The 20,285-nt window shown below is 35.2% G+C and overlaps 4 protein-coding genes and 1 pseudogene across 5 annotated transcripts; 2 read left to right on the top strand and 3 right to left on the bottom strand.

Annotated features, from left to right (window-relative positions):
- The first annotated feature begins 988 nt into the window (after positions 1-988).
- LOC120140465 lies at positions 989-2,872 on the top strand (annotated as a pseudogene).
- A 1,255-nt stretch (positions 2,873-4,127) lies between these two features.
- Positions 4,128-6,902, bottom strand: LOC120140462. Its single transcript, XM_039155445.1, has 4 exons — positions 6,762-6,902; positions 5,295-6,642; positions 5,127-5,210; positions 4,128-4,935 (listed from the first exon to the last, which is right to left on the bottom strand). Exons 1-4 carry the CDS (start codon positions 6,824-6,826, stop codon positions 4,261-4,263), a joined length of 2,172 nt encoding a protein of 723 aa, XP_039011376.1. The 5' UTR covers positions 6,827-6,902; the 3' UTR covers positions 4,128-4,260.
- Positions 6,898-10,206, bottom strand: LOC120140463 (nipped-B-like protein B). Its single transcript, XM_039155446.1, has 2 exons — positions 9,425-10,206; positions 6,898-7,684 (listed from the first exon to the last, which is right to left on the bottom strand). Exons 1-2 carry the CDS (start codon positions 9,786-9,788, stop codon positions 6,909-6,911), a joined length of 1,140 nt encoding a protein of 379 aa, XP_039011377.1. The 5' UTR covers positions 9,789-10,206; the 3' UTR covers positions 6,898-6,908.
- A 2,977-nt stretch (positions 10,207-13,183) lies between these two features.
- On the top strand, positions 13,184-15,022 carry LOC120140525 (probable WRKY transcription factor 30). Its single transcript, XM_039155497.1, has 3 exons — positions 13,184-13,530; positions 13,621-13,767; positions 14,434-15,022. Exons 1-3 carry the CDS (start codon positions 13,184-13,186, stop codon positions 15,020-15,022), a joined length of 1,083 nt encoding a protein of 360 aa, XP_039011428.1.
- A 684-nt stretch (positions 15,023-15,706) lies between these two features.
- Positions 15,707-18,588, bottom strand: LOC120140467 (ubiquitin-conjugating enzyme E2 10). 2 transcript variants are annotated; one of them, XM_039155449.1, is made up of 5 exons: positions 18,459-18,588; positions 18,295-18,372; positions 17,048-17,175; positions 16,375-16,479; positions 15,916-16,059 (listed from the first exon to the last, which is right to left on the bottom strand). In XM_039155449.1, exons 2-5 carry the CDS (start codon positions 18,362-18,364, stop codon positions 15,916-15,918), a joined length of 447 nt encoding a protein of 148 aa, XP_039011380.1. In that variant the 5' UTR covers positions 18,365-18,372; positions 18,459-18,588. The 2 variants fall into 2 exon arrangements, with proteins under 2 accessions (XP_039011381.1, XP_039011380.1); XM_039155450.1 differs by lacking the exon at positions 18,459-18,588 and having other exon boundaries at positions 15,707-16,059; positions 18,295-18,364.
- Between the last annotated feature and the right edge of the window lie 1,697 nt (positions 18,589-20,285).

Raw genomic sequence — 20,285 nt, 5'->3', positions numbered from 1 at the left:
TGATAAATTAATATATAAATTAAATAGTGTAAGAACAATCCTCATAGTTCAAATTGTTTTATAACGTTGAAGTTCGAATTGCTGAGTTTATTTGAAAGATTTTATATCTCATCTCATTAAAACCATTGCTAATACATATTTAACTATTATTCTTTTGTTATTATTATTATTATATTTTGCTAAACCTAAGTATGAATTATTATTATTATTTATTTTTGTCCCATTCCTTGCAACTTGTCTGTCTTCTTTTAGCCTAAGGGGCCAGTTCATGTTGTCCTTGTTACATGCATGATAATGAAATATGAAATGAAATATAAAAAAATTGTTTATTTTTATTATTATTTCAATCACAATCATAATATGGGATACTACCGTTTACTTTAGTGGTAAAACTTATCTTCATTAAACAAATAATTAACAATTTTTATTCTAAACTCTAATTAATTAACATTTGATGTTACCGTCTCAAGGAAAGGACAAAATTAGGTAGGCCTTTGGAAATTTTTTAAAAATAATTTAATTTATCATTAGTATATAATTTTATATATCAACCATGAATTAAATAAATTCAAATACATGACTCTAACGTAACATGTTCCTTGTTTTTTTAGATAATTTTATATAATTTTTGGCATAAATATGCTGCTTGCTTTTTTAGATATATAATAAAACTTTAAATATATGATTTTGAAGATGAAGGTCAATTTTTAACAATAATTATTTTAGAAATAATATTTGTGTAAAAAATACAAAATTATTATTAATGAAATAATTAAATATTAATTCCTAATCTGTTAAATAAACAGTGGGGACAAACCACAGTACTTTGTCTTTTACGCTTTGTCCTATTGTTGTATTGCATCACTTTTGTTTTCAACTAGCTGAATAGTAACACTCTGCTTCTTACATGTATGTATAAATTTCGCACTCCTTTCACTTCATTCAAAACCCTGAATTAATCAAACCCCAAAACTTCTCCCTTTCTTGAGTTTTTTTTATGCTTTGTTTGGATCAATTTTCTGAGAAAAGAGTGGAATTTCACTAAGAAAAGCCGTGTTCTTTCTGTGAAAAGATCGACGAAAGTGTGTGTTTTGTTTGGTTGAAAAGAAAAATGTATGCCGAGACAGGGCTGTTTTTCCCTTACATGCACAACTTTGCTGCTCAAGATTTTCAGCAGCTTGGAGATTACTATAAAACCCAGAAACCCGATGATTCAGTGGTATTGAATATCTCAAATTCCGTGCCTCTGGTTTCTTTGTTGCCTTTAGTTTCCTTGATCTTTGCTTCTGTGTTTACTTTGTGCTTCATGCTTTTCTGGGTTCTCCTGAAAAGGGAGAGAGTGGGGGACTTGGTTTAATTTATTCTCCTGAAACACTTCCTCAGTAACCAAACAAAACAAGGCTGAAATGGAAAGGAAAATTGAAAGTTATCTTTACATGCTGGAAGCTGGAAAAGGGAAAGAAAAAAACAAAGAACTTGGGAATATATTTGGCAAACCATGTCATGAACTTCAGATCGATTCCGTAAACAATCGAACGCTGATGTTTGAGCTCGAATCTTCAAATTCTAGTCTAACTTTCCTGATGCATGTATTGATCTTTAAGAAATTTGAACTGAATTTGTTTCATTGAACAAAAGTTGTTATTTATCGGTTCATGATGCTTATTTCTTAGTCTTTGTTTTTGTGCCTACTGTAGAACAACCTGATTCCGACCTCAACGATATCCGAGTATTTTCTGGGAGGAGATGGTGATCTGTTCAAGGCTCCGGAGCCGATCATCGAAGAATCAGCATTAGGCCTTGATCCCATGACTGCTGCCATGCCGTTAATCTCGTGCAATGAAGACGTCATTACTTCACAAGAACTTAAGGCTGCCGATATCGAATCGTTTCGGAACAAGCAGCTTTTGGAGGTTCTCTACGAGTGCGAGAAGGATCTGATGGCACAAGCGGTGATCGAGACACCTCTGGTAGAGGTCCTTGAAATCAAGGTTCCTGTCGTTAAAACAGATGAAAACCAAAATCAAGAAAACGATATGTTCTGCAATGTACAATTCTCGAAAAGTGTCAGCTCAAATTGTTTAAGCTCTATGGAACGGATGCAGGGGGCTGCGATCAAGTCGAATTTTCTCGATTTTCCGGGAATGGATTTAGATTCTGTTTATGAAATGAGAGAGCATTCAGTGAAGGAGATATAAAGGTTAGCTTTCCTGTCGGTGTATGTGTGGAATACCACTCCATTTATTAAAAAGTAATCCGATTCTAGGCTCGATTTATTCAGTCGATGCACCGAACTTTAGGCCTAAAACTCGTAAAATTTCCATTGATCACCGAGCATGTATTGCCTTTGTAACAAAGTCTAGCAACTGAGGAACTTTTAGATGTTTCTGGCCATTTCCGCATGATGGGGTGGGTCATTGATGATACTGCGTTTTTATGACAGGCTCTTGGCAATGGTAATGTGAGCGTCATCCATTCTCCAGTCGAGCTGCCGTTGATCTTCAGCAGCTGTTATACAGAAGATCGAAGAGAAAAGCTCTCGAGATACAGGAATAAGAAGACAAGGAGGAACTTTGGAAGGAAAATCAAGGTAAAAAAAAAGAGAGAACATATTCAGTTTCATTCATTACTCACGACTCAACCTTTTGTCATACCTCTGCACCGGAACTCACGGTATGGTTTTCTTTCCCCAGTATGCTTGCCGGAAGGCTCTTGCTGATAGTCAACCAAGGATCCGCGGAAGGTTCGCAAGGACTGAAGAATCCGACAACTGCAAGAGACAATAACTGTCGGATGACTCAAATGAAACTACCGAGCGAAGCAGGAATGAAGTAGCTAGGACCAATAAGGCATATATAAAGGTAGGATCATTAGGTGAAAGTAAATGGATGGTTGAATTCGGATTGTATAGTGTCTGTTCAAAGGTAATTGCAAAGTAGAAATATGTTCTCGTTCGTACATATATGTGCAGTAATCATGGATCATTTCTAGTTAAAGTTGATACTGAAGAATACAAATAGTCCGTTTTGTTTTGATTATACGAATATGTTTGAGCTCGGACATAGATCAATAAAGTGACCAATTGAAAATGGGTCTTGTCCAATTTCTTAACCAGATTTTTGTCCTAAAAACCAGGGATATGCCTTGCCTTTTGGAATCATGACTGTAACATGAATATTGTACACAAACTCAGATATCCAATTTTAGGCATGCAATTTGCTTTGGACAAGAAAAGTTCAAACTACGTACCCAAAAAAGGTAAAACAAATCTAAAAACTCCATGGCACTCTAATTAACCCGAGTTTTCTCAAACCCAATTTTGCAAGACCTCAAGTCATCAACATCCCCCAGTTCTGGTTTCTCAATCAGTTCGATCAAATTAACCGGCGATCAGCAGAGCCATTGCATTCAATCATTGAGTTTGGAGATTTCTCATTAGTTGTATGAAATATCATTAAACAACAAAATCAACAGCAGCGGCAAAACGCTGGAAGATTTTTCATCTCACGACTCCGATGGCCACGCGCCAATGCCACTACCGATCAGCAACCAAAACCAGTTTCAGAGCATCCTTAGAGCATAAAGAATTGATGCATGTTTCTTTCCTTCTTTTAGTTAGAATTCCCATAGAAACCAGTCATCGTATTGCTGAAAGTTACTAATCTAAATGCTTGGTTTATGATTGGCATTGGCAGGTATGATTACTTGTTTGAACCACATGAATTCGAAGTTCCATGTCAGTATAAAGCTCCAAATTGTGGAAAATTAATACCCCGCTGTTTCTCCCCAATGCAAATAAGTCGTTATATACAAACCCAAATTTGTAAAAAAAATTCCCATGACGAGGAAATGCATCTTTCCTCTCTTTTGCTTCTTGACCCCCATTTTATCATACACAAACCCTGTATTGTCACTGCCTTAACTGGTCTATAGAAAACCAATCCTAGTTACATATGACAGAAAAATACAAGTTTAATTAAATTGTACTGCAGAACTTTTCAAGTCGAGCCATAATAGAGTTCACAAACTCTTAACAAAATAAAATCAGAACAGTGTCCGAAATGATTCAATAAACAACCATGTTAAATGCATCGAAGTAGATGATGCTAACAGATTAAGGATGAAGATGCATGGATGCGCCTAATCCAGGAAACCAGATGGCATACCTCATTTTATTTGCTTTATAACGATAGGCAACAAAAACATCAAAAGCAAAAATAAAAATGCACAAAATAGAAGAACAATGATATAGAAATTGTCTCAATGTGTATTTTCAGGATAATGATGTATCCGACTTAAAATTACGGACTCGGACCCAGACTCATTCGACCCAGGAATTTGACTCTCTGATTCCTTGGGAGGATCATTTAAAGTACAACTAACTGCACCACCAACAGTATGTCTTTCCTCGGCACAGTATACAGAATTATTACCTTCAGTTTTGTTTATATCATTTGAGTTTTCCCCATCAATGGCCGGACAACAAAAAGGCTCTGGTGCATTATCAAGTGAATTCATCTGCTGCTCAGTCTCCGTCTCCGTCTCTTCCACCTTATTGCCATTCAAAACTGGTTCAGGCACCTCAGCATTCATGTGATCAATATAAGTATTTGGTTGGTATGATTTCCCAGGAAAGGCACTATCCGGATGATTTGGTAATTCACTCCTTTGAATTGAAGCTAGCTGTTCCATATTCTCGTGAGAAGTAGCGGCTGGAACAGCGTTCCCTTTCTGCTGATCTAAATCTTCCATGGTTGAATCCACCATTTCTGCATCAGGCATCAAAACTGGCTCCTCTGCTTCGTCAACAACATGATCAGAACTTTGCTCCTTCCCCTTCTCCGTGGACACGGAAGTAAATGCTAATGTTCCACCATCGACATTTGGGATAGCACCCACTTGTAGCTTGTGTTTCTTGTAAATGTCCATGGCTTTCTGCAAGTCAGAAAACAGATTTTAAACACAACATTAGTTTAGAATCAGAAGGTTTCAAAATAGAGTACAAACATATAAGATCTATATGTTTCCTTCCATCAAAACAAATTAAACCTAGCTTCTAAAAGATAAAAGATAAACACAACTCCTCCCACCAAAGAAGCAATGCAGATATTAGCTTCACTAAGTACCTGAAAAATAGCAGCATTAGTTGCAGGAATGAGTGAAGGGCTGAGCACAGCAATGGATGCCTTTTGCACTGGACGTGCACCATTCTGAAAATTTTGAAAGGATATAATAAGTAAAAGATCAGCTAAATTAGATATGGAGAGGGAATAATGTTGAAAATGATTATCTACCTTCAAATTCACAAGCCTTTTTACATCTTTAGTGAAATCTTTACTTTGCTCCGCACTCAGTATACCCATACACTGGTCATATAAATCAGAACCAGCTAGTTCTGCTGAAATGTCAAGCTTAGAAAGATAAACCTGACAATAGCGAGCATCAACATCTTTGTTTGATATTTTGGGAGAATCAGGTGCCTTGTGTGGAATCTCGGGTGAAATCCTAAAAGAATCTTTAACTGGTGACATGAAACCAGGTCTTATTTCAAGACCTTTCACCTGAATACTGTTATCACCATTTTCATATTGAGACCTCTGAAATTCCTGTCCATCATAAACATCATCAAGAGGGGCCTGCAGAGGATGGTCCTCTTTCTGAGATATTGAGGGCAAGTCAACATCAGCGTTTTGTCCTTTCCACACATCTGAATTGGTGACCCATCCTCGACCATTCACTGGATGCCTATTCTGGTCCCATTCAGGACCCCCAAGCATGTGCCCTTCTTCCCTATAAATAACATTGTGACCATCCCAACCATGAAAATGGGCAGGAGAAGAGCCATCCATCATATTTTGCCAGCACATTGGACGCATATGATTGTTAAACCTTTCGGAATCAGGTATATGATATGGAATCCCAGAGTGATTAACATCCATTGAGGGTCTCACATTAAACAGAGATGGGGAAGGAAACTGTGGCATCATTTGAAAACCACCATGGGGTGGCCCAGGTTGGAATGGGATGAAACCATTTGGAACGGGTGGTGGCCAGTTTGGGGCACCCCTCCAAGCATTTGCATGGCCTCTCCTAACATTCAGATCACCCCGCTTGTAACGGCCACTATTATTAAATCTAATATCTTCTTCTAGAGAACTCATGAAAGGACTGCCAACTCCAGATCTTAAACCAGGTGGCTGAGAATTCAAAGATGAGTTGCCCTGACCAGCTCTATTATAAAACGCAGAATCTGATTGAGAGGATCCATCCAAAAGAGGCTTCTCAGGAGGTAAGTCTCGAGTAAGTCTATTATCCTCTTCTCTGCCACCAACGGAGGCACTGCTCCATCCTGTCTCCTCTATATCAAGACCCCGCCTAACACCACTTCTACTCGTATATCTACACTCAAGACTTGTTGAAGGGGATTTTTCCATCATACTCATTGGGGAAGCTTTTAAACTTGAGGACCTCTCGAACTCCCCAGAATAGCCCTCTTCCACCCTACTTGATTTCTCTGTGGATCTGTACTTAGCACCCCTCTCAGATGTTTCAGAAAAACTAGTTACCTCTCTTGTTGAAGCTGCTTTGGACCTCTGCTCTGTCATCAGATCTCTACAACTCAAATCGTCTTGTTTCAAATGCCTGTAAAAGATAATAATTATATTATACTCAGACAATGAGAAAAATACAATCAGTTTAACTTGTCAAACAATAATCAGAATCAATCATACTGAAGAGGGTGTGATAAAGAAACAAAGTACCTATAATCATCAGTCCCACCATGGGAACTTGGGCTGGGAGAAGCCCTCCTTCTGTAACTACCCATTACTGCATCTAAATTGGCTGGGCGTAACAGAGACCTTCCCCTATCAGCATCTACCTCAACTCTACCAGAAGTCGATTTATTTCTATGTCAGAATAGTGTATTTTGCACCTCTAGACTTTGTATCATTACCAGCATCTCGATCATCAGGAGATCGCTTCCTTCCCTTACTATCTTTGCATCTAGCACTCCTCCGTTCATCATGTAACTCATCACGGTCCCGATCTCTATCCTTGTCCCGATCACTATAACGGCGATCACGTTCACGTTCTCGATCAAGATCTCGGTCACGATCCCATTGATAATCATAATCACGATCGTGGTCATGATCTCGGCTTCGGTCACGTTCTCGATAATGGTCACGATCAAGATCACGATAACGTTCACGCTCTCGATCGCGATCCCGCTCCCGCTCCCGCTCCCTATAACGATCACGATCTCTATCACGGTCACGGTCTTTATCATGGTCACGATCATGCTCAAAGTCACTATCATGAGCCTTGGACTTCTTCTGCCGAACTTTCACATCATCTTTTCCATCCCTTAAAAGCTTCTCACTAGACTTACAATTAGCTTGATCAATTGCTGGTCGATCATCTTTCAATTTATCATCTTGCCACTTGTCTTCATGGTCCATTTCTTCTTGATACTTGTCCTTGTATCTTTCATCCTTATGTTTCTCATCTTTTGCTCTGCCGTCTTTGCCAGTATAATTGTTCATAGACAACTGCTTGTCCAAGTTATCTCCATTATCTTCCAGACACTTATCCCCGTCACCAGAAGCATCTCTCCTTTTCCTAAGTCGTCTCTCAAGCTGGCTCTCTGATTCAGGACTTTGCAACCGATCTGGTACATCCAAATCTATAAAGAACTTAAGATGTTACCAAAAATATTTAAGAGCCTATTTATAAGGGGGGGGGGGGAACACCTCAGAAGTTAAATTTGATTTCAACATATACTACAAAAATCTCCTCTGACAATCCTGATTTGGTAATGGCCAAACATACTCATTTGTTTCAAGCAGAAGACAAGAGCCTATAGGAAGCGCACGAAATAATATACCTATCTGAGCAATGACATATAACACAAGATGTAAAGCAATCCAAAGCAAAATAGGAAATCTAAAAACAAAATAGAGAACATAAAGAACTTGTTCCTAATATTAGATTTCTAAAAGCATACAAGTAAAATTATCTATTCTCCCAAAGCTAATGATAACTTCAAACCTGTGTAAAATCAGAAATAAGATGAGTATCAAAATCTCGATGCATCTTGACATAGCACTAATATATTTGTGCCAAACAGCTCAACCATTTTATATTAGGCCTTAACTAAAGACCAGCTCATAGCACTGAATAAAACAGAATTTGGGAAACTGATGTCGTATACTTAGAAAAGCAATATGAAAGCACTTCTAAGTGTACACAAAGTGTGGCAACTTCAAGCTTAACCCAGCAGATTCTCCTCTAAATTTACATAAAATTTATATCCGTATCCAAAACAGGGATCCATGCATGGGAAAGTACTTTTCAAACAACACTTTGAAGCTAATAGAAAATTACATATTGGAGACAACTGAAATTTTCAAATTTTGATTCCTTTCAAACCAATACCTAGAAAAAGGAAACCAGCCAAAAGGAACATTAACTGGAGAAGGCTAACCACAATTTCAAGTCAACATTGAGGTTAAAAAATTGGAAGAAAAAAAAAGCAACCTAATCCAGGTCCATTTATCATTGCTATAGGAACTCAGACGCAGGGTGCATCACAATGAAGAAAGAGTAATACACCAAGTTTTAACGTCAGATATTAGTTGCTTTATAACTGTGCAAAGAAGGCCATAAAACAATACAAAATACACACCTTTCCAATACCATAAAAGCTAATCGGTAGAAACTATATTCTCCCTTTAATTTCAACTATATCACCTACTCTATAAATTCCTCGACCCTGCCTCTCATCCTGCAAGAACATCTACTTTTCCTCTATGTTTCTTGCAGCAAATAGGACTTCTTAAATCAGATAACTGATGGAACTTAAATTATTTGGTTTTGAATTTTAACTTCCTCAATCAACTTAAAATGTTTTCTGAGAGACTAAATATATTACATACACACTTAAACGTGGATGTATTTATGAGACATAAATTAAGACTGACTAATCATTAATTACAAATGCAAAAGGTTCTGAATATCCTTTAGTACAGTATAGATAGCATCCCTACTCGATAAAGTTATATAACAAGTTACAAAGGTTCTGCAGTTCATAAATATCGCCCTTATTCAATGTAGAACGTGTTAACTCCTAAAACCAAATAAAACTAGTAAACAAAATTGGGGAAAATAATATAACAATCAATCTTAACACACACTACCTAACAACAACAAAAGAGCGCCAAAATAGTTAGAAATGCACCATTGCACATGCTAAACTGACACTAAACAACCAACAGATAGTAAGTTATCTTACCAGTTTTTTCAGTGGATTGCTTCACAGGGTGGTGTTCATCTTCCCCAATCGACCTATCACTCTTTCCTTCTTTACTTTTCTTTTCTCTTTCCCTTTCCTCCTTTCTACTCGATTCTCTATATTTCCCCTCACTTCTAATCCTGTTTGCATCCTCTCCTTCGGCATCCTCTCGTTTCTTACTCTTGGATTCACTTGAAACCCTAGACTTCTTCTCTCCTTTACCGTCGTCTTCACCGCCATTCCACCTGTCGATTGCTCCATCATCCACTTTTTCTTTGCGGCGCTTTGAGGAACTGTACTCCTCCACATAATCTCCATTCCCCGAAACCCAAGTGTCCTTGGAGTCAAGCTTTCTCTTCTCACCGGATCCAGGCTTGCTCTCCTCCTTCGTCTTTTTTTCCTTCTCCTTTAAGCACGTACCTCTCTCCGAATCCGAGTAGTCCCTAACATCCCTAGAACTATGCTTGTTAGATTTATGCCTTGAACTTCGCGGCATCACCGGAGCACAACTAGGAGAACTCAAAATCAAAAAATCCTAACCGGAAAAATTAAAAACCCTCCAAATAAAAAAAAACGAAACACCAATCTCAAATCAACATTCAATATGAAAACCCTAAAATCGAATCTTTCACGATACTAAAATCGAATCTTTTACGATACTAACGTCGATTCTCGGGAAAAAAACGGACAAAAATGACGGTGGAAACCCTAGTTGAGCGGAAAAGAAATGAAGGCGGCGGTACCTCTCACGGCGAAGATTAGAGGTGAGTGGAGGCGGAAGGCGGTTAAGATAATGAGATCGATAAGGGGGAAATTACGAGGTTAGGGTGAAATAGGGATTTGAGTTTCAAGGAGGAAGATGGGGGCGTTTTGGGGATAAATGATAAAAGATTATGTGATTTTGAAGAAGAGAAGAAACGAGAGGGTGCGCCTTTCTGTTTTAATTGGCTTTGTTTTTCAAATATATATATAATTCAAGTTCATTAGACTTGAAGTAGACTTCAGATAATTTTGTCCATTTGACCGGATTAACCCTTGAGATTTATTCGTATTACTGTCTTGTCCTTGGTTTGGGAGAGCGGTAGGATGAGACCGGTTTGGTTTGATTGAATTCTATTACATTTTTTTTAACCGTTCGCAATTTAAATTGTTTTTATTCTTCATATTTCAAGTTGATTTTATATTTTATTTTTTAAATTTTATTTTGATAAAAAAATACTTTATTTTATATTTTTAAAGTTTTAAAGTTTTTTTGTCTGTAAAGAATTTAATTTTTCATGTAAAAATTAATTAATATTTTTATATTATCTTTTCATATTATTGTTATACTTACCTCAAAGAATTAAAATTAATTATAATTAAATAAATAAAAAATTCAATCCAAATATATTTTAAATCATAAATCACTCGAACAATACTATTAATTAAAAGAGTAGATTATACAAATAGTCTCCTGATTATAATATATTATTTATTGAGTCAATTTATAATTAAAAGTTTTAAAATGATCCTCCGACTATAGAGAATTATTTCGTTGAGTCTTTCGACTATTAAAAGTTATAAAATGATTACCTAATTCTTCATTATATTCCAAACTCGTCATTTTCCGTTAAAAAATTAACGGTCAACTGAATTTAACGTTAACATGTTGACTGGGATATGATAGTCGTGGGTGAAGTCACTCTACATCTAGATCGAAGCATATTTCAGGTGAAAAGTGTATTTTATCGAGTCTATCAGGTTGAAGGAAAACTTGACCTAACCCGACTTATGTCCATCCCTGCTATATTATAAAATATAGTATAATATAAAATATAATATAATATAATTTAAAATTTTGTTTTTTACGATATGTAAAGCTCAAATCCTAACAATTACGTAGATATTAATGATTATTCAGCTAAATGAATTAATTTACATTAATTTTGTCTTCATTCAAATTCTGATTTAATCTAATCAACGCAGAATAAATCAAAGAATGAGTTTGAAGTTAAGGATATATATGTGTATAGTATGAAATTAAACTGCAAAACAGCTTTGCTTTCAGCAATTTAAAGATGAAGAAATTGAGTAAATTTAAACAAATTGTATAGTTAGTTAGATGATAAACGAATAAAGTTTTGATGATCCTTCAAGTAGATTATTATGGAAGATTTGAAATATTATGTGGAGGATCCCGTTGAAATATTATACAAATATCCTCGTTCAGGTGAAATCGAACAATCTCATGCACGGTTCTTTGTTTCTTTAAGCCCAAGCAAATCCACGGCCCGGTCTTCAACGTGTTTTTGGAATGCCACTCTTTGGATTTAATTTGGACTGAATTGTAAATTGTCCTTTTGAGCCTGAACCCACATTCTATAGTCTACACGTCACAACATTTTAGCATCAAAACGTGGCGGCAGCATCACGTTCCAACACCACGCCGTGCTGGTGTTCCCAAGTCCCAACCAACACTTCCCTTTTAATTCCTTCCTTCTCAGAGGATATAACCGATTTAGGTCTCTCTTCGTTCCCGCACTTTACTTTCCGCTTCCTAAAGAGCTCAAAATGGCGAAAGCCGGCCTGAGCCGTCTGTTCTCGTCGCAATCGGAGCACTCTATCGTCAAACTCACTTCTAATAGTTTTAGATCGGAATCAGTGACTCGCTTCGTATGCTCCTCCGCCCACCAATTGAAACATGGAGAAAAGGCCGATGAAAAAGATCGAGAAGCCGTGAAAAGGAATCTTGAACTTAATAACAAAGAAGAAGAAGCTGATGGTGGAGATGAAGAAGATCACGTGAATAAAGAGACGGGGGAGGTGGGCCCCGGAGCCCACTCGGTACGGTGATTGGGAACGCAATGGTCGCTGCTACGACTTCTAATTTTTGTGTGTTTGGTTATTTGCTTTTCTGAATTTTTATATCATGAATGTAGAACTGAAGTTTATTTGGTGATTTTGATTTCCTCGGAAGAGAAAATAGAAGAAAAAAATTGTTGGAATAAGAATCAAATAATAGTTTGTCCAAAAAAATCAAATAATAGAATAGTTTGAAATTTTAGTGATGAAATATAAACGTTTTGAAGTTGAATGACTAAACCAAAATCATAATAAAACTGAGTGATGAAAAATGTTATTTATTTTAATTTTTATTGAATTAGATTATAATAAATTTAGACACAACTCCGTTATTTACCAATGACGAATCAAATAAAATGGGCTAAGATAGTTTAAAAAATAGGTAAATTATACTTAAACTATTATTTTTTTGTTTTGATATTTAAATTTTATTGTTTTTTATATTTAATTTTTTTAAATCATATCTAACATTTAGTTTAAATTTATTGTTATCATTAGAAAATTAAAAAAAATTGCGTTAGTAGTTCTATTAATTTTTTGACAATGGATATCAAATTAAAATTAAATATAATTTTAAAAAACAATAAAATTTAGTATAAAAACATAACAAAAAGATATAATTTATATATAAAAATTAAAAGGTAAATATCGCAGAATTTGGCAAAGTTGGAAGATACCTTCCAAATCGGTTTATTTCTTTACTTTTATTTTGCGTTTGGATGCCAAGAATCTTGTAACCCTCAACACAATCAACAACTAAAACCGAAACCATAAAAATCATTATGTTTAAAAGCTAAATATTGCAGAGAAGAAAGAGTCAACAGTTGAACTTTCCTTCATTTGAACCCCACGTTTTCTATGACCAAAGACCAGTCTCCATGATTCTATTTACAGTCAAACTTACGTTCAAAAACCCAAATCACTGTCCTTTTCTCATATAATTCCATATCTGTGACCACTCTCTTTATATACACAAGCATACGTATAATGTAACATTTGTATAGCATGAACTAATTGAGTAAGAAGAAACAAAGTCTGGGCGGTTTATTAATGGAGAATATGGGAGAATGGGAGCGAAGGAATATGATAAATGAGTTAACTCGGGGAAGAGAGCTAGCGAGGCAACTCCAGGCTCATCTCAATGCGCCTTCTTCTGATGATGTAACGAAAGAACTTCTAGTCCAAAAGATTGAAGCTTCTTATCAGAAGGCACTTTCAATGCTGAACTGCAATGTTAACACATCGCCGATAGTGACACAACAAGCACCGAGAGGAATGATCGTGACACAACAAGCACCGGGAGGAATGATCGGAATGTCGGAGTGTGGATATCCCTCGAGTGAAGACCCCGATCGACGTATTGGGGATCCGAAGCTCAAAGATGCCTCCAAGAAAAGGTATACATGTAGTGTTGATTTAAACTCGAAATTTTATTATCTTATCGTTAGATTGTTAATTTGTTGATTTTGATTTGATGCATATAAGAGATTTTTATGTTGCAGGAATAGTTCTCAACCAAGATGGATACAAAAAGTTCGAGTAGCGCCTGGGATGGCACTGGAGGGACCTCTTGATGATGGTTTCAGTTGGAGGAAGTATGGACAAAAAGATATTCTCGGCTCCAAACATCCGAGGTCTGTAAACTAAATTAAATCAATTGATCCGTCTAATTATACTATATTTAATGAAGTTACATTATATATATTGGGTAAACTACATATTTAGTACCTAAATTATTATTTTTATTTCATTTTAATACTTAAACTTTCATTTATTTCAATATCATACGTAACGTTTGCTTTTTATATCTGGACATAAAAATTTAGTGGACTGTTACAACATGACACTTTCTATAGATAAATTATATCATTCATCACTAAATATCTCTTTACTCCTATTTTGGTCACTAAAGTTTAACTTTGTTATTTTAATTAATTAACTTTTAAATACTCATAATTTAATCACTACAACTTTCAAATTTATTTTTTTATTTTAATTATATTATAATAATAATAATAATAAATTTCATGTCACAAAAATTATTAATAAAAAAAATTAGAGTGATTAAAATATGAGCAATTTGAAAGTTGAGTAGTTAAATTGAAATTTTTTAAACTTTATTGGACAAAATAAGAGTAAGAAGATAGTTAAGTGATGAATGATGTAATTTACCTATAAAAATAAGCATTGGGTATAAATTTAAAACAAATAAAAATTTAGGTACTAAAACGAAAAAACTGAGAATTTAATATTAAACTTATAGTTTATATACATATTTAACTATAGGTTCTTGATTACAGAGGTTATTACAGATGCACATATCAAGGCGTTCGAGGTTGTTCGGCAATAAAACAAGTACAAAGATCGGGGGATGACCCGACAATCTTTGAGATTACATACATCGGAGCCCACACTTGTACGAACGTAACTTCAAATCTAAATTCTCCCTCGGGACTCTCTGATGAAAATCAAGAACAAGGACCATTGCACCATAACCAGAAACAATCATCACACGATCTATTTCTTAGCTTCCAAAACGACCCCAAAGTTAAAACTCAAGGTCTAGAGAACATTCATCATCATCACCAAACATGGTATTCATTCCCTTCCACTTCGTCAACGTCCAACATTGTCTTTTCATCACCTTCTGTGGTGGACAATGATGGTGTCCGAAGCCATTCGCAGTCTAATACCGTATTGTCTGTAGCATCGAGGACTAACTTCAGTTTTCAAGCCCGTGATGATCAGACTCGGGTTACTGATAAGATTGTTCAAGCTGTTTCTACTTCGGCGACGAGCTTGCCCGCAGTTGGCTTGGATTTCCCATTCGGTAATTCCCAGTTCGATCAAAACTTCACATTTGACAACAATGGGTTCTTCCCCCAATGATCCTAAGATTTGTTGATGCCATGAAACTTCTGTTTCATTGCATGTACTCCGACAAATTTGGGTGGTATAACCAGACTCCCCCAGTTTTTTCTCTGCTTATATAACAAAGTGATCTAATCCATTTAATTATAATCAAATAGATCTTGAATGAAAAATCATTTTTCCCAGTGTTCTTACATTAGTAGTTTCTAATTTTTTTCCAGAGTATGTGGAACAAAAACTAGATCTTCAGATTCAAATCTATTATATCAACAAAAATTAAGAATAAAATCATGAATGAATTTTCTTCTCCAGCAGTTGATTGGAGTTTCTGGAAGCTGTCTACTTCTCTCTAGTTTCTTCTCTGTTTATTACTCGTATTTTGTCTTTTATTTATCTCTTTACCGGTTGAGCCTGTTCCCGGTAATATTCTAATTGCATGACAGCTCTTAATAATAATAAGAACATTCACAGTTAAAAAATATATATTACATAAATAATCAAAATATAAGATAAAAACTTAATTTTAAAAATGTTCATTTTCAAGATTTATTTTTTAAAATTAAATAGAAAGAGAACATGTACTTTTTCAAAATATATAATTACTAAAATAATTTATCTAACATATGATTGTATGAATAATATTAAATAAAGTAATTCAACATTGACCCAAATTACAGGTTCTAGAGTTACATAAATATGATTAGGGAGAATTGTCAACATTTTCAGATTTAGGACAGTTTCACGGTTCCAAATTTGCATTTATCCATTGTTGTTGAATCCTTCATGTTCACTTTAGGCTTCAAGTGACAGAACAAACATGCATGCATAGACCTTTCCTTTAAAAAACCAGAATATATGGAAAAAAATTAAAAAAGAAACATGGTGTTTCCCCTTACACACGACAAAGCTCGTTAGCCCATGGCGTACTTCTGGGTCCAGCTCCTTGCAGTTGTCTCGTACTTGTTCCTGTCCGTTTTGTACATGTGAGCAATCTCAGGCACCAATGGATCATCGGGGTTTGGGTCCGTCAGCAAAGAACAAATTGATAGCAACACCTACAACAACATATTAAAACGATGAAGCAAACAAATCGGATACTAAAATTAAAAGACCGGGTACCATTTTGGGTATTGGGTCGGATTCTATCACTTTTGCTTTGTTAAGATGGTCATCTCTCATCGGGCTTGGCATTGTGATTCATATTTTGGGAATGATCAGATTTGTTTCAAGGTTGGTGACCTTCTGATATGATTTGTTTTGGCCGCCACGGGTGGTGGCTCATTCCAGTTGGATCAATTTTTGCACCCTTAATGGCAAATATATGAGAGGAGTTCCGGAAAGGAGTATCTAGATATTTAGAGGAAACTCACCTTGGATATTGTCAGCGCAGGACTCCATTGTTCCTTCAAGATGTCTAGGCAAATGCTTCCATTGCTATTGATATTGGGATGGAATACCTTTGTTCTAAATGCCACCTGCAAAAGCCATTATCATATGGAAAAAATTAGAGAGGAGGCATTACATACTTTGCATCTCGTCTAGCTTTAATAATTTTGTGTCAAGCAACGTAAATTCTTACAGTCAGCCAAACAAAAGAAATCTACCCATGAAGAAGAACATTTATTTTCATTTTCATTTTCATATATTTTCAGCCATTTCGAGCTTTTGATAATAATAACCCAATTGATAGCATTCCAGTTTCATTTGAACCAGCGATTTAAAAGAAAGAAGCATTTCGAGTAAGGTGGTAATGAAGGCAAGCATCTCTCACTCTCCAAGGGCATACATCACACCATCAACAAGTAACACGCAAAAATTATCTACTAAAAGCACGATCCTTAATTTCTTGGAAGTTTGACAGAATGGAGATGCTAGAGGAGCGGGGGAGGGAAGGATATTTCAAATAATGTAACATCGAATCTGGACTATATAGGTAGCCGTCAACATAGAATAAAATTGACTGATATAGCATTCATGCACTTGCAAATGTCACAAGTAAATATCCTACCACTATGGTAAAGAAAAACCGCACATAAAAAGTACCTTGGGAGGCTTAAAGGGATAATCTGGAGGAAAATGGATGGTCACCAGGAAAACACCCCCAGCATAAGGACTGTCGGGTGGACCCATGATTGTTGCCTGCCAGTGAAACATGTCTTCGGCAACAGGGCCTGCAACATTGTCCAATTAACCATTAGCAATATGCAGGTAATGTAGGTCAGTGATACTCGTTGGGCACTTGTACATGCACAACCAGCAGAAGAAAAACATGAGTGAAAACATTAGAAAAAAATGTAGATATTTTATGAAATATTGATATCCTTTTAACTTATAGAGAAGCTAGAGAATATCAATCAACTTGACAATCAAGGTTTCCCTAGGAAGGGTAGGCCCAATCAACTAGACAACAAACCCAGGTTAGGCAAACCACTCCAACTTGATGTTGCATAACACGTTATCAACTATGGTCATAAACTATATAACAGAAAGGGGTTATAACAAATAAACTATATAACAGAAAGGGGTTACAACAAATTAAGAATCTGCTTCCTAATTCACCCTATCACAACTGTGTTTGAGCATCAGCTGGCATAATAATGACTATCGAAGGTTTTATTTTACTGCCTCCTGTTATAAGCCGAGAAGGCAAACGATAACATCCATCACATGAAAATTAACAAATACGTATTCTTCCCATTCTATTAATCTGTCTTTGGAGTCATAATAAACAAATCAAAACTCTTCAACTGATGATGCCATCACATGATGAAAGTGCAGACATTATCACCATGTCATAAGTGTATAAAATATGTCAAATACCTTTGTCAACATCTACTTAAAACATGATAAGACAAAATACACATATACAGGTGTCTCACAGAACCTATATAGTTTCGACACGTTATATAATATGTGATCGAATATGAAAATTAAGGACTACTTCCGGTTCGACACAAATTTAATTTATAAAACGTTTCAATTGAACACACTGAAACAGTCATTTTTATCTAGATATTGATAGGATTTTAATTTTTGCAAAATCAACACGTTTATGATGCAAAACAGTAAACGAAAATTGCAATCGTTTATGAATAATCGCAAACAAATGTTACAATCGTTTCAGCAACCTTTCAATAAGAAAATCAATGATAAATTCATCAACAATTTTTTTAATCCTCAATTAAATCCGAAACATATATACCGATAAAATCTATCGTCTCGCAGTAATATAACCATAAAATTCATCAATAATTGAAAAAATGTTAGTAACAACAGCGAAATGGTTATACCAGCGCTGCAAGATGTAGGAGGATCCTTCTGTAAATCCTTCAATTCCTTCAAGATCCGCTTTGATGCCATCGCGAACCCTACGACCCATAGTGCATAGATAAAAAAATATAAAAAACGCAACAAAAAAAGAACAATTAAAAGCGAGAAATCCTAGAGATCGAACCTGAAAAGATGATCCTCCTTTAGAGGGGGGCGGCGGTTGAATGCCTGAATGAACTTTGGGTGGATAAGAGAGAAAAGGTTTTAGATTGAAGGGAAATGAAGAAATGTGCGAGCAAAATATAGGCGAATTTATGATCGACTGTGGTGGCGGTATTTTATAAATGGGTGGGCCGGTCCTTTTGAGCGTTGCTGATTGGGTTATTCTCTTGTGGGTCCCATTGTTGGCGTTCTTCTTACGGGGAGTATTTCATTATAATTCTTCTACTATTATATTTATGCACTTATCCAACTATATAAATAAATAAAAAAAGGATATAAATAACCAATATATTATAATGAAATAAATTTAGTTATATCTGATATAACTTAAGTAAACTATAACAGTTCTATTGAAGGACAATAGAAGTTAAAAAAATCGAGCGATTTCAATTTAAATCTGATATAATTTAAATAAAGTATAGCAATTCTCTTTAAAATCTTTTTAATACAATAAAAAAATATAAAGACAATATGTAATGGAGTGAGAATCACATTGATGATTGGGTTTTCTTTAATGCTGTAAGAGATGATGAATATGATAATTAGTTTGTGGTTAAATGTAGTATCTCGAACAATTAGAAAGAAATAGAAGAATGAATTCCTATTTTATCATGGGAATACTCGTTGCAATTGCTAAATAGAAGGTGATGTCTTTGCATGGTTTTCAGAATCGGACCGATTAGCGAACCGGTCATGTTATAGGTTTATTGGTTCAACCGGTCGAATCGGTTCAATCGGTCGAAAAAATCGGACGACGTCTTAATTATTTAAAAAATTAAATAAAAATACCAAAAATATTTAATAAAAAATAATTTTTATATCACAAGTCATATTCAAAGCAAGTCATAACATATATAAGTTAAAAACCATAAAATCAAGTGAAACAAAATGATTTAAATTAACTACAACATTTAAGGTAAAACATATTAAATAATAAATATAATTATATAACTATAATTAAAAAATAAATTTGGGGTTAAAAAAGCATAACAAAATGATATTGTTTGGTTTAATTTTTTTTTAAACAATCTCACATGGCTAAGAAACATAGAAGAGCATCCCAAAAGTCTAAAGAGTAAAAATATGTGAACAAAACAATCTCACATTGCTAAGAAACATAGAAGCGCATCACAACTAACTTCTATAAATAATAGATGTAATTTGACATTCAAAATCATGGAGTCTTTTGGTGAGCATTGAGTGAACTATTCTTTCACTTCAATCAAGCTCGAATTTTAGGCTTCAATCGAGCTTCTAAATTTTTTTGAGTTCAAGCCTTTTTGAGTTCAAGTTTTAGTATTATATTTCGAGTTTGAGTTGAACTTGATAATTTTTAGCTTGTGAGTTTGAGTTGAGTTGAACTTACTTTTAAAGTTTTCAAGTTCGAGTCGAGCTCAACAATACTCGAGTTCGACTTAGCTCGTTTAACAAACGACGTTGTTTGATTTAATTTTTTTTAATAAAAAAATAAAAATCTCGTTTTTTTCGATTTTTTTCGGTTTTCAGCCGGTCCGATTCAAACAGTTCAACGGTTCTGGCCGGTTCACTAATAACGGTTCAATCGGTTTAGATTGAACCGGACTAAACAATGATTTTCGGTTGAACCGATTGAACCGACCGATCCGATCCGGTTTTCAAAACATAGTATCTTTGACAATAATAACGTTTGACATGATGTATTCGAAGGTAGTTGATGGATAACAAATTCCATGTAGTAAAAAGCAAAGATTAAGGCGTAGTATATTAAAATTGATAAACCATGTCAACATATTTTAGTAGAACTACCATT

The sequence above is a fragment of the Hibiscus syriacus genome, unplaced genomic scaffold (genome assembly GCF_006381635.1).
Source record: "Hibiscus syriacus cultivar Baekdansim isolate YM2019G1 unplaced genomic scaffold, ASM638163v2 tig00110785_pilon, whole genome shotgun sequence".
NCBI classification, from domain to species: Eukaryota; Viridiplantae; Streptophyta; class Magnoliopsida; order Malvales; family Malvaceae; genus Hibiscus; species Hibiscus syriacus.
Note: the sequence above shows the minus strand (reverse complement) of the source record. Positions and strands in the feature narration are given on the sequence as shown.

Excerpts from the sequence above, each read along its gene's own strand:
- LOC120140462 (XM_039155445.1), bottom strand. The coding sequence starts at position 6,826 with ATGGGTAGTTACAGAAGGAGGGCTTCTCCCAGCCCAAGTTCCCATGGT. Across the intron at positions 6,643-6,761 it reads GGTGGGACTGATGATTATAG|GCATTTGAAACAAGACGATT; the intron begins GTACTTTGTTTC and ends TATCTTTTACAG. Across the intron at positions 4,936-5,126 it reads CTAATGCTGCTATTTTTCAG|AAAGCCATGGACATTTACAA; the intron begins GTACTTAGTGAA and ends TCTGACTTGCAG.
- LOC120140463 (XM_039155446.1), bottom strand. The coding sequence starts at position 9,788 with ATGCCGCGAAGTTCAAGGCATAAATCTAACAAGCATAGTTCTAGGGAT. Across the intron at positions 7,685-9,424 it reads GGATGCAAACAGGATTAGAA|ATTTGGATGTACCAGATCGG; the intron begins GTGAGGGGAAAT and ends AGTTCTTTATAG.
- LOC120140525 (XM_039155497.1), top strand. The coding sequence starts at position 13,184 with ATGGAGAATATGGGAGAATGGGAGCGAAGGAATATGATAAATGAGTTA. Across the intron at positions 13,531-13,620 it reads AAAGATGCCTCCAAGAAAAG|ATTTTTATGTTGCAGGAATA; the intron begins GTATACATGTAG and ends TGCATATAAGAG. Across the intron at positions 13,768-14,433 it reads CTCGGCTCCAAACATCCGAG|AGGTTATTACAGATGCACAT; the intron begins GTCTGTAAACTA and ends TCTTGATTACAG.
- LOC120140467 (XM_039155449.1), bottom strand. The coding sequence starts at position 18,364 with ATGGCATCAAAGCGGATCTTGAAGGAATTGAAGGATTTACAGAAGGAT. Across the intron at positions 17,176-18,294 it reads TCCTACATCTTGCAGCGCTG|GCCCTGTTGCCGAAGACATG; the intron begins GTATAACCATTT and ends ACAATGTTGCAG. Across the intron at positions 16,060-16,374 it reads CTGCGCTGACAATATCCAAG|GTGTTGCTATCAATTTGTTC; the intron begins GTGAGTTTCCTC and ends ATGTTGTTGTAG.